Source organism: Pezoporus wallicus, unplaced genomic scaffold (genome assembly GCF_028554395.1).
Source record: "Pezoporus wallicus isolate ANWC-B61680 ecotype Strahan unplaced genomic scaffold, APGP_CSIRO_Pwel_v1 contig_2492, whole genome shotgun sequence".
NCBI classification, from domain to species: Eukaryota; Metazoa; Chordata; class Aves; order Psittaciformes; family Psittacidae; genus Pezoporus; species Pezoporus wallicus.
In genome coordinates this window covers 1,288,828-1,303,720 of record NW_026637796.1, presented here as the reverse complement: position 1 = coordinate 1,303,720, position 14,893 = coordinate 1,288,828, and the positions used below count along the sequence as shown (strand labels likewise).

Sequence of the window (14,893 nt, the reverse complement as noted above, 5' to 3'; positions counted from 1 at the left end):
ATCTTCTTTCAAATCAAGAAAGACAAAATAGATATATCATTATCTAAACCTCAAGTGCTCCATGCTGCAAGGTGGTGAACACCACCTAAACAATATTACATAAGCTTCTCTTAAAATGATTGAGAAGTGAGGCCACCAGACACTACAAAAGATTTCATGCTTCTCATGGTGATGCTATTAAAAAGACAAAAAAAAAGTTCAAATTTAAAACAACCCATAATGCAAAATACTGGTCCTAGAAAATATTTATTTTGGCTGTCAAGATTTGTTTAATAATAATTGTTGTTTATAAAATATTTCCATAGTGTCTGTAATGATGTTTTCAGTAATTAGTCTGAAACACCATAAAAGCCTCCTTCTTTTTCAGATAGTAAAACTGGCTTCAAATTACATACGAAGTTTTGCATATGATTTCACCTGAAAACACATAGTGAATAAGAAGGAAAGCAGCAGTGGGGACTCTGGAGTTGTGGATTCCATTTCCAGCCCAGCTACAGTACTGCTTGTGTGCCTACAATCAAATTACTAACCTTGTTTTTACCCAAAACCTTCTTTGTACGTCTAACTAATAGTGATGTTGTGAGCATTAGTAAACTTGCACTGTGTCTGGAGAATCTCAGACAGAGCTAAAAAACTGAAAGCATTGCCTATTTCGTTTCCTATATTTCTAAAACAGGTTAATTTTTTTACAGACATACTAAGGTGTTTTATGTTTGGGTTGTTTTGTTTTTTTTCCCCCTAAAACTTCAAAGCGGGTTGTACTAGTACAGGTGGAAGTAGGTGTATACATTTGGGCCCAAAAGGTCAAAATATATCCCTTTGCATTCATCATTTTTTAAATTAAGAGAGAACTGATCCCAATATTGTTACTGCCAATAATTCTCTGATAGCCTTATTAAATTTCCGGGGGGGGAAACAGAGATGTGTTAGTTACAGTTTCAGATATGTTTGTGCTGATCTTGTTGGACTGCCAAAAAGGAGAAATGGGACTACGTTGCTAATGAGGTACATAAGTCCTCAGCAATTACACTGATATTCTTCTAAACATCTGAACTATCAGTCATCTACGAAAGCAAACTGGTGCCTTGATGGTCCAGAAGAATCCCCTTATGACTGTTGGAAACCAAATTATTAATAACACGGGAATCAATTTCTGCTCCTTCTCTCTGCTCAATCAGCAATATTATAGCAGAGGAGAATTGGGAAAGGGAGAAGCTAATAGCTGACACTTGATTTCTTAAGATATAATTTAACGTCTTCTCTAAAGTTAAAGTGAACAGTAGCGTGGTCTGAACTGCTCAATAGAAGAGACTATATCAAACAAAAACTGACAACAGATGAAGAAAAAAGGTGAAGGGAAAAGTCTGGAAAGGAAAAATTGATATAAACCAAAGGGGACTTTATGGCTGCAAAGGACCAAGTATGATGTTCTGTATTAAATTTTCTAAAGTAAGCACCTTTTAAACCATTAACTTTTTGGGCATAAAGCATTCTATTTAAATGAAATTAAGGGAAATACGTGAAAGACAATTTTGCTAAAAGGAAATACAAACTTAAATGTTATGACTGACAGATAGCAAACCAGACTCTAGAAATCAATGCATTGCATGTGTATGTATTCAGTCCTTCCTTAATTACAAATGTTAAGAAATGAATGAGCATTCCTGATAAAGACATGGATTTGCCAACTTAGGTCTGTTTAAAAATACATAATCGTGAAGATTGATCAATTTTTTTTGCTTGTGACATTCCAGTTTGGCAGTCTCAAACATCTGGTCTTTAATGTGTATTTACGCATTTCAGTTGCATCTAGATAAATCTTGTGGACATATTAATATTTTATTTTTATAATAAAATAATCTGGTAATGATTAAACTTAAATTACAAAGTAAATTATATATATATATATGCAAAGCCTTAATTTTTGTTTAGCATAAATGTTTTGTCAGTTTTATTGCACATTTGATAACACGCAGCAGACACACAGAGAGTCCCAATTCTATAGAGCTTTTTACTCGAGTCTCCTCAACCTGTAGAAAAAATGCTCCCAAAACAGCGGGTAGTTCTTACACCTACTTCGCAGCCACTTTAGTGAGTGATGAGTGGCTGGGAAAGGAATTGGAAAAGCAGTTTCTGCATCTTCAATTTCAAAAGCGTTAACTCGCTGAAAGGCTTAATTTACGTGTAATTGTTATGCTATTACAATCCCTTTCAGCTGACTCTTCTTTTGCTCCCTCCCCTTCAACATCATTACACATTCACTCTCCCGATGTCTTCCCGACTCTCTTCCCACCAATCTTCACGTTTAATCACTACAAGTCAGAAATGAGGGTGATTGTGGATGTTGATTCCAACATCTTTGGTCATAAAACTGTCTTTTTTGCTGCTCCAGAGTAGCTGAAGTTATCTGGGAATTATTAGGAACTGGAGCAGATGGCTTGCTACCCTGGAACCCTTGCTGCCAGAAGGGGGAATCTGCTGCACGTCCTTGAGAGAAACCCCTGCGTACAAACCACATGAAGCTACAAGAGCTAAAAGTCTAAGGTCTCAGTCTTGAGGCCCACAGTCTGTTTTCCTTTACTTCGATACCACTTCAGCCAAGTTATACTAGATTTAAAGACTTCCACCTCAGAACGAAAACATGCTCACGTAGCTATCTGGCACAGGTCATTAAAACAAAAAAATCAGTATTAAGACAAGGATCAGAAAAGGCTGTATACCAGAAGGGCTTTAAACTAGATGAAGGTAGATTTAAATTAGATACTGAGAAGAAGGTCTTTACTGTGAGGGTGGTGACCACTGGAACAGGTTGCCTGCAGGAGTTGTGGATGCCCCATTTCTGGTAGCGTTCAAGGCCAGTTTGGACAGAGCCTTGGGCAACATGGTCTAGTGTGAGGTGTCCCTGCCCATGGAAGGGGGTTGGAACTAGATGAGCTTTAAGTTCCCTTCCAACCCAAACTATTATATAATTCTATAATTGAATTATTATATGAATTAACGCTTTTCCAGACCTTGTAAATAGCCTATGTTACATGTTGCAGAGTGAGCAGGGAGCTTCTGCTTCATGCTATCCAACTCAGACATTGTACAATGTTGCTGATGTATCTGTACTTGATTAAAGCTCCCTGGCTTTAGTGTTAATGATTATTCCCCAATGATTTCAGAAACTTATGTCAAAGCTGCTACATGCTAATGTAGTATCACTTGCAGTATGCATGTCTGGGCACACAGCGCTTGTTTTCCCCTTTCACATAATAGAGGACCCAGTGCCGAGGCCAGCCCAGGAGCAGTGCTCGCAAGGCGCTGCGCCGCAGCAAGGGCCGGGTCGGGCCTCCTCCTCAGCGGCTTCGCCCAGGTAGACGCGCTCCCGGGCCCTCCACGGGACCGCTCCCGAGCCACCTCCCACTCAGCCCGCGGGACGTCGGCAGGCGCTGTTGAGAACGTCTCCAAGCCGGGCCTACATTGCCCAGAAGGCCCCGCGGCTTGCTGGAAGTGACGCCTTATGGTATCCGGTGAGCGTGCGTTGGTGGCGCTGCCGGTGGGTTGCGGGCGGCTGGGTCGGCAGTTTGAGGGGTGGGGGTGGTTGTGGCTGCCGTGGTCGTCTCAGCTCCGGTCCCAGCTCTAGCTCTAGCTCTAGCTGAGGCGTTTCTCTCCACGCAGGTGTGGCCATGGCGGACTCCACGCAGAATGGACGCATGCCGGGCGGGGCCGGTGGCGGAGCTGTGGTAAGGAGCCCCCGGCCAGGGTTTTGTTGGGGAGGGGATGGAGCGGGTCGCGGTGCCGGCCCGACCCTTGCGGGGGGCATGAGGGCCCTGGGCCGGCCGCGGCGCTTCTCCAGCAGCGCGGGCACCCCTTGTGGTGCCGGGAGGGTCCTGCGCCAATCGGAGTATGCCCTGGACGAGCAGTGGGACAGCCTTTCACTTGCGGAGAACATGATGTTGCTGCGCCGCCGTTCTTGAAAACGTCTCTCTCAAAACTAATTCCGTGTAGCTGTATTGTGCAAGCAGGACAGGAGATAATGATATGAAGGCGCTTGCAGGTTACTTAGGGTAATTTCTGGTCATTTTAATTTTAATTTTCAATTTTTGAACCTGCCCTAGGAATGCAGAGGACAAGAGCAGTCTTCAAAAGCAGGTTCAAATTCGGAAAAATCCCCTTGAGCTCGTTATGGTGAAGGGAAGCTGATGCTTTGACTCTTGGGCACCGAATAGCCAAAAGCATGCTGTGTTTCATTAGAGCCTTTCTGATATGGAGACTGTATCAGGAGTGGAGAGGGCTGTCGTTAAGGAGAGCTCAACAACAGGAGAGATGCTGGGTTACTGTTAAAAGGTTTCTGCTTTTTGGAGGCCAAGAATATGTAGGCCAAAATGATGCTGTACTCCTTATGACATAGTTATGCCAACTGTGCCTGACCCCTTCATTTTTTGTTTCAGTAAGATTTGTGCGGATTTAGTTATAGGTGTGTGCAGTATATTTTAAAAGGAACCTTGAATCAATAATTGCAAAAGTTGGTGAGGTCCAAAGACCTTGCATAATAGCATTTTTGAAGCTGGCAGTGTGGTGAGGGTGGTTTGTGTAGAACTATTTCTACAAAAGATCTTACTATATTTGCTTGTAGTGTATAAAGGAGCTCTGTGGTTCTGAGGTAGACTACCTATTGTTCATGTTAGCAACATTATATGAGTCAAGTATCAGAGAACACTTGAAGCTATGATTTGTTTCTGTTCAAAGTTGGAGGCAGGCTTTCAGTTTATTGCAGAAGGGAAGAATGTTCAGTGTATGCAAATATTAGGATATCAACTTCTGTGGGGTTGTTTTTTTTTCTTTTAATGTAGCAATTTCTGATGGCTAACAAGTTGGATACAGCAATGTGGATTTCCCGCTTGTTCACAGTTTACTGCTCAGCTTTATTTGTCCTGCCTCTTCTAGGGTATGTATTGTAATGTTATAAAATTGCATTAATAATTTACGAAGTAACTGCACCTCCTTTTTATAGAGTTATTTTTAATGTAAGGGTAAATTTCTATTGTTCAGCTTACTTGGATACTTTTTGTCAGAGTTTATATTGGTTTAAACCACTTTTAGATGCGTTTGGAAAATGTGTTGATCAGCTGTAAAGTAGTGAGTGGCAAATGGATGTCTTCATGTGTAATGATGAAGTAATATATTGAATTGTTTTACCTGTGGCACTTACAGTAAGTCAGTGTTATCAGTTTTTGAGTTGTATTTTGGTAACAGTGCTTATATACAATAATAGAAATACTTCAGGTATTATGCGATTGTGATGCAATTCTCAAGAGTGGAAGACTTCTGAGCTGGGGCTTGGTTTATATGGTAACATCTCCTCTGATGATTTGCAGGTTGCATGAAGCAGCAAGCTTTTATCAGCGTGCCTTGCTGGCAAATGCTCTCACTAGTGCCCTCCGACTACACCAAAGGCTACCCCATTTTCAGCTTAGCAGGGCGTTTCTGGCCCAGGCTTTGCTGGAGGACAGCTGCCACTACCTGTTGTACTCTCTTATCTTTGTGAATTCCTACCCTGTTACAAGTATCCTTTGTGTCATCCTGGTAATGTTTTTAAACATCTTAAACTTGATTCTCTTCATTACTTGTGCCATGATTTGAAAAACTAGTTTGAACTAGAATGTGTTTGCTATTCATAGAACATACTCTATGTAAAATGGGAGAGGCTTATGTTAATTGATCCATGTTCAGATTAATCACCTCTAACTAGTGCAATGCAGTCTCTGGCTACTTAGGTATTTTTTTTTTTTCCTGAGACTTCAATTTGGTGGATTTTATGACCAGCCTCAAGTGATACTTTGAGAAGTTGGCAACTTTATCTTTTATTACCAGTACAGGGTTTATGCACGATTCCTCGGTGTAAGTAGGACATGCATTATGTAGAGAGGAATTATTAAGCAGTAGTTTTTTCAGATAAGTTATTAAACAGGGTCTGCAAAAAAGGATTCTGTGGCTTGTCAAAGGTCATATGCAAAAACTGATTTTTCTTTGTGCCACTCTTAAAAATGTCCTACTTTTAATGTCTCTGGCAGAGGAATGTCTGTGTTCTTGCTCTCTATAATCTGGATGTCTGTCAACTGCATTTTCTTTGGTAAAGAAATGCATTTCTTAATAATACTATGACAACTTGTATTTGTTAGATTTTAAGTAATAACCTCCTTTGTGTCTTTCATGCAGAAAGAATGCATTTCAGTAGAAATGCGCTCGTGTATGTTGTACTTTCGCATACACACATGTTTTGAAGTTAATAAAGTGTAGCTAAGAGGTGTAAGAAGCAAAAGGGAAGAGTTATAAATAATAGGTATTAGACACATGCATGTCTTAACACAGTATAGGTCATTCCAGCCAACCTGTTGTGAAGGGCCATCAAGATACGGCTTGTGTGTTAGCATAATGTGACAGAGAAATTAAGTGCTTGTGCAGCCTATAATTTTCCTTATTGCTTGCTTCAGTGAGTATTTTTCCAGTTCTGCTGTTCTCTTTGCTTCATGCTGCTACATATACAAAGAAGGTTCTTGATGTAAGTATGATATAATGTATGATACAATTCATACTGCTGATACTCTTGGGGTTTAAAAGTGGGTTTGAGTTGCAGCTGTCGTTTCCTTTAGCTACACTAGGGGAGTTAGAGTGAGACTGTAGTATGGAATCTCAGCACAGAGAATCTGAGAAATCTTTTCTGTTGCCCTTCCTACCCCCTCCTTCTGTTACAACTCAGTGATATGTTGACACTAATTATTTTTTTCAAATGCTGTTCTTTGAAGGGAACAGAAGCAGTTTAACAGTTAAGTTGAAACTTAAGACATGTCTTTTCGAGCTAAAACATAGTCTGTGAAATTTAATGTTCTATTTCAGTAGTAAAATAACAAACTGCAGGGTGAGGATAGCAAGCAAAGTACTTGCCAGTTGGCCTTTCTGCTGAATGAACTGCTTTGTGCAGTTAATGTAACTCCCAGCTTCTTGTGTTCCTAGCTAGGCTATCTTGCTACCATAGGTACTTCCTCCTGGTGGGCAGAGCAAGGCTCGTGGCCTTCTCTATGCAGTTAAATCTAAAATGGGTGGGTGAGGGAATTGCAACACCTCATGTTTTTCATTGAACTCTATATAATTATGGGGCTCCAAGTTTATGGTAGTTTTCTTTGGGATACTAATCTCAATACCTTTAAAGGATCTAGTCTTAAACTGTTGAAATGAGTTGTAAATTATAATTGTTAATATTTTGATTTCTTTGTGCTAGAGTAGATAGATGTAACTTGTGTGTTTTCTGGCATTAATTTTTTTTTGTCTTTAAAGGCACGAAGTTCAAGCAGCCTGCCCTTTCTGAGAAATATTTTGGAGAAACTGAATGCTAATCAACAGAATATTCTGAAATTCATTGCTTGCAATGAAATTTTCCTAATGCCAGCTACAGTTTTTATGCTGTTCAGGTAAGAATGACCATAAATATTGTCAGGATTAGAAACTTTCTACACGTGATTACTTTTTGAAGTTGAGTTTTCTGTGGGTCACAGATCTCCATTTGTATGGTTCTGGCTGACCGAAGCTTGAATTTAAGTTGTTTGATTCCTAGACTTTTCAAGTTGGTGAATCATGAAATCAAAAGTGTTCACTCTGATATAACTCGGCACCAAAAAAACCATTTCCTTTCATAGCCTGGGTGACATTGTTGTGTCAAATCGGAGTTTTTCAGGCCTGTAACTTGTGTTCTTCTGCATTGTTTGGTAAGTTTAATTTTGGTCAGTGTAATGGAATATTAAGATCTTCAATAAAAGTGAAGTCTTAATTTTGACTATCAGATTCTAGAAATTTAAGTGGCATGGTATTTAATTCTGCTAAAAGTGTGCAAGCAAGAGTAGGTTATGTCCTTTCCTGTGTTACTTCTGACCAGTGAACCTTGTTTCTATTTTTGATTCCATTTGGTTTTACCCGCTCTGCAGCATGTTGAATTCATTTTGGGGATCTTGAGCATATGCGTGTTGGAATCCTTCTGAAGTCATATAGGCATAATGATCTGTCTTTTAATATTTGGAAGGGGAGTATGCTTCTTGGAAGTTGATAGAATGCGTAATTTGTCTTTATCTTTTGATAAGTCTGCTGAACACTTCAATGCTTCAGCCTGGAAGTACTCAATTTCATTTAAGGTCACTTAACTGAAAGATACACTTTGTATCCAGTGTCTGAAACTTTCAAGTGCTTTAAGCTTCTCTTTAGGAGCACATTTTTTTATTCCCTCCCTCGCTCTCTGGAGAATTTAGTATGTGAAGTATTACTACTTGATAGGTCATCTAGTAGATACTGAAGCTTATAAAAGATCATATACCAAATTTGAAGATCATAAAATCGTTAAATGCAGCTATTGTGAGAATTTGTTCTTTAAACTGGTTTAACATAGTAAATTGCTTGTAGATACTCTACAGGTGCAGTATTTCCTTTCTCCCCTCGTGTAGCTGGCTTCTGTTACTTTTTTTTTCCCCCTGGTTAAAGACACTGCTCATACTTGAAGGAGCTCTAGTTACTTGAACTGTCATGTTCAACTTCATAGCTTTTTATACTGTATTATGTAAAGAAACTTCGGTCATTAAAATTAAACTCACGGTACTTTTGTGCTTTGCTGTGTATGATTTGTATGCTACTATTTTACAGCACTGTCACATGAAACAGCAGCTTTGTGAAATACCAAAACCTAATTTCAGTGCAGCTGAAGTAGTCGGGTATCAGCTTGCCATTAATGTCTCAGTACATCTGTAATAGTCTCCTGCCTGTTCTGAGATGTTCTGCAAAAGATACTACAAATATGGTTCAGATATTCAAAGCACTATGAATAGAGCTGACAAAAGTTGCTGTAACTGTACTATTTATGTCCACCAGTTTCTATCCTTGACCAGCAAGCTTTTCTTAATACTTAACAGTCACCACACTTCTGTAATCCTTTGCCCACTGCCAGAAATGAAACATATACAAAACTTCTTAAATGTAAAATCCATACAAGAACAGCACTTTTTTAAACTGCTTCTTTGAGCAGTTTTATTCTATAATGTAAGTTTCTGTCTTTGTAAGTGTATGGTTACGTGCTTTTTCTTGTCAGTTACATGTAACCTGAACCAATGTGACTCAATCTAGCTAAAGCCCTGTTTTGTTTGTTGTTGCGTTTGTTTTTTTTTTTGTTGTTGGGTTGGTTTTGTTTGTTTGTTTTTTTTTTTTTTGGTCAGTATTAAGCTCTACTTCTGTATTCTCTTTCAGTGGGCAAGGGAGTCTGCTCCAGCCATTCATTTACTACAGATTTCTTACATTACGCTACTCTTCTCGGCGAAATCCATACTGTCGGTAAGCACTAAACTGATTTTGGAAGTTCATGTTTAACTGCATAGTGTTTAGGCATTCAGAAATTTTTAATTCTAAAATGAATGCATACTTCATAATACTAAGTCTCTACAATTACAGTGTGGAATACACCTGGATGCTGGTTCAGGGTTCCATTTATTTTGTGTAACTGAACGTTTTTCCCATCCTTGAATGGGAGCTTACAGAACATGCTTGTGTAATTAAAACTATGCTTTGGAGAACAAAATCTTTCAGTTGTTCTGCAGCCATTTACCAGAAAGATATCCTTATTTTTAGATGGCAGGCCTATCTAAGGGTTAGTCTATACATTGACAGGAACTTAAGAACTTGTGTTACATTGACAGGAAAAAAACCACCAAACTGTGGATGATCTTAAACAGGTTCATTACCTCCTTTAGGTAATGAACATAATTCATTAGTAACCTTAATTGTAAGGTAATTCATGAGTCAGGTTTACTGTGCTTGAAATAGAGCCTTATTGATTTTGTTTGAAAGTTGGTCAGGCCAATACTATTGCTTTGAACTCTGAAACCATATATATTTCTATGAGGATTTACTCAAGTTAGTGCTTTCTTGGAATCTTTCTTATTACAAGTGTTGCATAGCATAAAGTTTTGTGAACATACTTTCCGGTCTGATCACTATTCTATTAGAAAATGGTTTGCTACAGTAACCAATAAAGTGTTTTCTGCTGCCATGGTATGCAAAGACGGGTCTGAGAATCATAAACTTCATCACCTCCTATTCCCTACTGTTTTGTAAGAAACTATTTGTTCCATCTTGGTTCATGTATTCTTTTTAACAACAACAAAAAAATCTATAAGGGTGCTTTATTACTTCGGTATCTAAAAATAATTTAAATTGTACAATAATAGAACTAGCTTTCAATAGAGCTAGTTTACCCAAAATTCTGCTGGCATTTATGTAGTTTTAAGGGGAACTGGTGTTGTGGATTGTATATCTCATGTCTGTCTTCTAATGCTTTTAGAGTGCAGAGTTCTTGCATTTTGGCAACAAGCAGCACAAACACACAATCACCTCCCAGCTCCTTACACTCTTTTTGATAAAGCATTACCCTATTTTTTTTTTTTTTTTTTAATAATATGAGGGGGGTGGTGTGCCTTGTGTGCTTTTTGTTGGGTTTTTTTTTTTTTTTTGGTTGGTTGGCTGGTTTTTTTTTCCTTGAAGGTGGAACTTTTCTGTTTCTTTGTAAGCAGCTGGAAGCCAATGAACTAAAGTTAATTAAAATGTTAATGTTTAAAGGACAGTAATTCTGAAGCTCTTGCAAGATACAGTAACACTTGAGTTGATCTGAAGAACTTGCTAACTAGAGTGTGTGTTGGGGTTGAGAAAAGAAGTGAATTAAAGATTTAAATGACACTTACTTCTGATAAATTCTGTAGGATTTTTAAAACTCTTTAAATCTGATTTTTCAGGACTCTCTTCACCGAGCTGAGGATTGTTGTTGAACACTTAATAATGAAGCCCTCGTGCCCTGTTTTTGTAAGAAGACTATGCCTCAGCAGCATTTCCTTCATAAGCAGATTGGCACCAACTGTTGCATAGCCAAATTTCAGGCACTTGTGTCTTGTGAACATTATGAGCAGCTAGCACTTCTGCTGATGATTAAAAATTCCTGGTTTTACACTGATCTCACTCCAGGCTGTATAAAAATGTGTATATGCTTTTCTGGAGATAATATGAAATTTAGCATATCAAAAGCAAGTAATGGAAACTTAAAATTACTGTGCTGTATTGCTAATTGGTGAAAAAAGTAGCTGCATCCTATCTAAAACATGCCCAGTCATACAGAATTAGTTTTTTTTTAGGAATCGACAGTTGTTTGAGGCTGATTAAATCTTTAAGGTCTGTACTCAGTAGGTTTATATTAGTTGGAACTATAGCTGCTATAGGATGTCTCCAGTGGATAGCAGTTGGTATACATAACTATGCAGTACATTTTGGACAGTATTCTTCCGCTTCCTAAATTTATCTGTAGAACCATTTCATCTAAATTACTATACTCAGTGTAAATTTATGACCCACTTTGAATTTAACAAAAAGGATTAAAATCTATGAAGCTGACATAGTTAATACCTTTTCTGAAGGAGAGGTTATTTTTATTAATACTACTTAGAACTTTTCCAAGTTTCTACCTTGTGACATAGTCTTACATTATGTTGTTGGAAGAAGTCTCAAGACTGATCACAGAAAACTCTGCAGTTGTCTTGTCATAACAAAATGTTTTACCAAGCCAAATTGCTGACCTGTAGGCTTTTCAGACAAAGATGCAATGCTTAAACTTTTAGCCATCTCTTACATGTACTAATCAATGTAAACGAAGTAACTTTTGAAGAATCATTGCATATTTGTCCTTGTGTCTACACAAATGTGAGACTGCAGTAATTCGAGCATGTCAGCTTTTTAGAAAATTAATCTGTAGCTAGCTCTATATAAATGGTTATTCCAGTTTCTGAGACTCTCATTGTGATGGGAAATTTGCATAAAGGATTGCACCTGTTTAGGCAGCTTCTGAAACAAATGAGTGTAGGATTTCTTGGCATAAATCCATCCGATGACTGATCCTAAGCCAGTGTCATGACTACAGACGTGAATATTAACTTGAGTGCTGATTATGCATTCATCCAGCAGCTGAAAGGTAGGTAGTGGGGTGGGGGTGGGGGGGGAATAAAATCTATCTGACCACAACTTCTTTCCATAAATTCAGGGCAAAGCATTTGCTGACTCTTGTGTAGTTAATGTAGTATTCTAATTGCATAAAATTAAATGGGTTTCATTGGCCTTTTGTAAACTTCTAGAGCACTGTACTTAACTACTCTTCCTTGTTCAGAGAAGTTTTATGTAAAACAGTTTTGAAAACAGGCAAAGTATTTTTCTGTAACTATTGAATTATCTTGTTTTTGCTGTGGTTATTATTCAGACTTTCCAGTTGTATTAGTTTGTTAGATCAGAGCCATGCATTTATAGACTTCTTTGGTTTTTGCTCAACCTCTTGGTACTGACAAAACAGTTGGTAATTGAATGTGATATTCTTTGACTACTTGTCTTGCTCTCTGAACATGATTAGCTATTTGTAGAACACTTGCACACTGCAGAAGCAACTGCATGCAGTAATGCTCTACGGCTGCTAAAGACTTGCAATGAGATTCACTATATGTATATCCTGTAATTTGAGAATTTTATAAAAACTAAAATTTCTACTGCAATAAAAGGAGTGTTAAATGTAATTTGTCAAGCTCTTCAAGCTTATTTTCTCTCTAACAGAATATACTGATGCTTGAACCTGGAAGTTGAGCAGAATGCTGTCCTGTGTGTATGTGTGCATGTTCTTATGTTCCCACTGCTGCTTCTGTATTGGGACACAATGTCTTGTGCATTTTAAAATTATTTTATAGGGAATTTTGCCTTCTAAAGTGCAAAAATTTGTGACCTTTTCCTTCAAAATTTAACTGGAGAATAAGCACAGCAACAATGGTGTCTAGTCAGAGCAGAAATCTAGACCTACTTAATACTTTCAATTCTTCAGCACTTTCTAGACCTTCTTTGTGTTACACAGTAGATTTTTTTTGAGTGGTGATGTCAGACTGTTCAGTTTTTTTGCACCACTGTGATTTAAAAATTAATTTGATCATCTAAATTGGTCCCCTCTACTGGGAGTGGAAGGCAAATAAATACTTCTGTAATGAAAGCAAATCATGTTATTTCTGAGCAAATTTTTGTGGTCTAAGACTGCTGTTAAGGATACAGTCAACTGTTTCTTTAATTGTATGCTGTTATTAAATGAGAGGAGTCTAAATTGGATCTGATGTATTGCAACTGTAACTGAAGGATGCTAAGTCTGAGATCCAACTCTATGAATTCACAAGGAGGATTAAAAGGAATATGTGAATGAGATTTCAGTAAGTAGAGAGTTGGAAGACAGTGCCATGAAGTAAAACTTGCATGTGGATACTGAATTTCTTGCTAACTCTTTCTATTAAGTCTTAAAAATGGGTCAAGTGGAGAAAGTGAGATTTGATTTGACTACTAGTGTATTTTTGGCTTTGCATGGAGTTCCTTGACAAATAAGGCCTGGATTTTACTTGTGGCCTCGTAAAACTTAACTCTCATGTGCCAAGAAAACATGGAACAAAGGGATAAGAGTAACTTCCAAGCAAAATAAATAGGGCAACTGACCTGCACTCTTCATCAGCTTTGATTTTTACTGCAGCCTTTAGGCTGCCTAAGTGATAACACCAAGTTTTATCAGTGCTGGCAAAAACATTCTGTCCTTGTGCCTGCTTTCTTACCACAGTTTGACTGTTTCTGTACTAACAAATCAAACACCTGAAATTCTGTTTGTGTCCTGATAACTTGAGATTTTTCTGGGGAAAAGAACTGTATATATGTTCATGCTGCTGTGCTGTCAACACCTAACAGTGATGCAGAGGCTGTAACAGAAGTCTCTGGTAGTAGAGATACTTGGCAACTGACCAGAAAATGCCTCCCAACCCCAAATGTGAAGCAGAAGAGTTTTTGTCCTACTGAAAGATTACCTACCCAATGTGGCAACTGTTTCCAGTTGGTAATTGTTTTTTGTCTAAGTTTTCTTAGGTTAAAGTGCTTTTGCAGAGATCCTGTGGGTAGACCTACCCTTTGCTGTGCACAAGCTTGCCATAGGAGTGATGCTTCAGTGTAAGACTTGTCTGTTCTCCCTTGCAGATAAATAAAGTATCAGGACCCACTGGGGTTGTTGGAGCAGCTAATGCCAGTTGGGATTGCTTACACACAAAGCAATTCGCTAATGCATCCATCCTTTATTGCCTTTTATTTAATTTTATACTTCTGTTGTCATTTTTATGCTGTCAGTTTTATGTTTTGCTCCCTTTGATGGGTGTTCAAGGGGAGCACTGTCCACTAATGTTTTAATTTGCATGTTTTAAGGATTTTTAATATATTATAATCATGAGCCACTATGTCTTCCAACAGTTTCTGAGCTGCTAACTATATATGTGATAGTATTATCCAAACAAATGCAGCTGTTTATTTTGTACAATCTGCATTGAACCTTTTTGTTGTTAGGCACCTGTATTGCAACATTTGTTGTACAGACCCCTTGTTAACTAAGGAAGTACAGTTCTTGCCCGTTTTACAGGCTGGAACTGAGACATGGAAGGGAAGAGCATAGCTGGAGGTGCTGCAAGAGCTCTGGCAGAGCAGGAAATCAAAAGGAGTTGGACAAGCATCTGGGGGAACTGTGATTTGTTTTTACACCATGTAGGACTTCCTGGTTCTGTTTCCAAAAATTATACTAACTGCTCCTTAAATAGTTTCATAAAGTACTGTACCTTATAGTGCTAAGATTAATGGTAGCAAAGACCATTAAGCTAGAATAGCATGTTCTGTTAAAGCTGTGTCAAAATTTGATTTCCATGTGCAAAAGTAGGTATGGCCCCTAGTGTCATCATCTTCCTGGTGAGGAGAAATAACACCATAAAGCAAGATCGCAAGCCCTTACGTGCTTGAT

General features: G+C 38.3%; 1 protein-coding gene across 1 annotated transcript; it reads left to right on the top strand.

The window, feature by feature from the left end:
- The first annotated feature begins 3,464 nt into the window (after window positions 1-3,464).
- TMEM33 (transmembrane protein 33) lies at window positions 3,465-12,041 on the top strand. Its single transcript, XM_057407532.1, has 8 exons — window positions 3,465-3,512; window positions 3,661-3,725; window positions 4,836-4,930; window positions 5,361-5,548; window positions 6,477-6,544; window positions 7,318-7,451; window positions 9,265-9,348; window positions 10,803-12,041. Exons 1-8 carry the CDS (start codon window positions 3,503-3,505, stop codon window positions 10,930-10,932), a joined length of 774 nt encoding a protein of 257 aa, XP_057263515.1. The 5' UTR covers window positions 3,465-3,502; the 3' UTR covers window positions 10,933-12,041.
- Window positions 12,042-14,893: the final 2,852 nt, after the last annotated feature.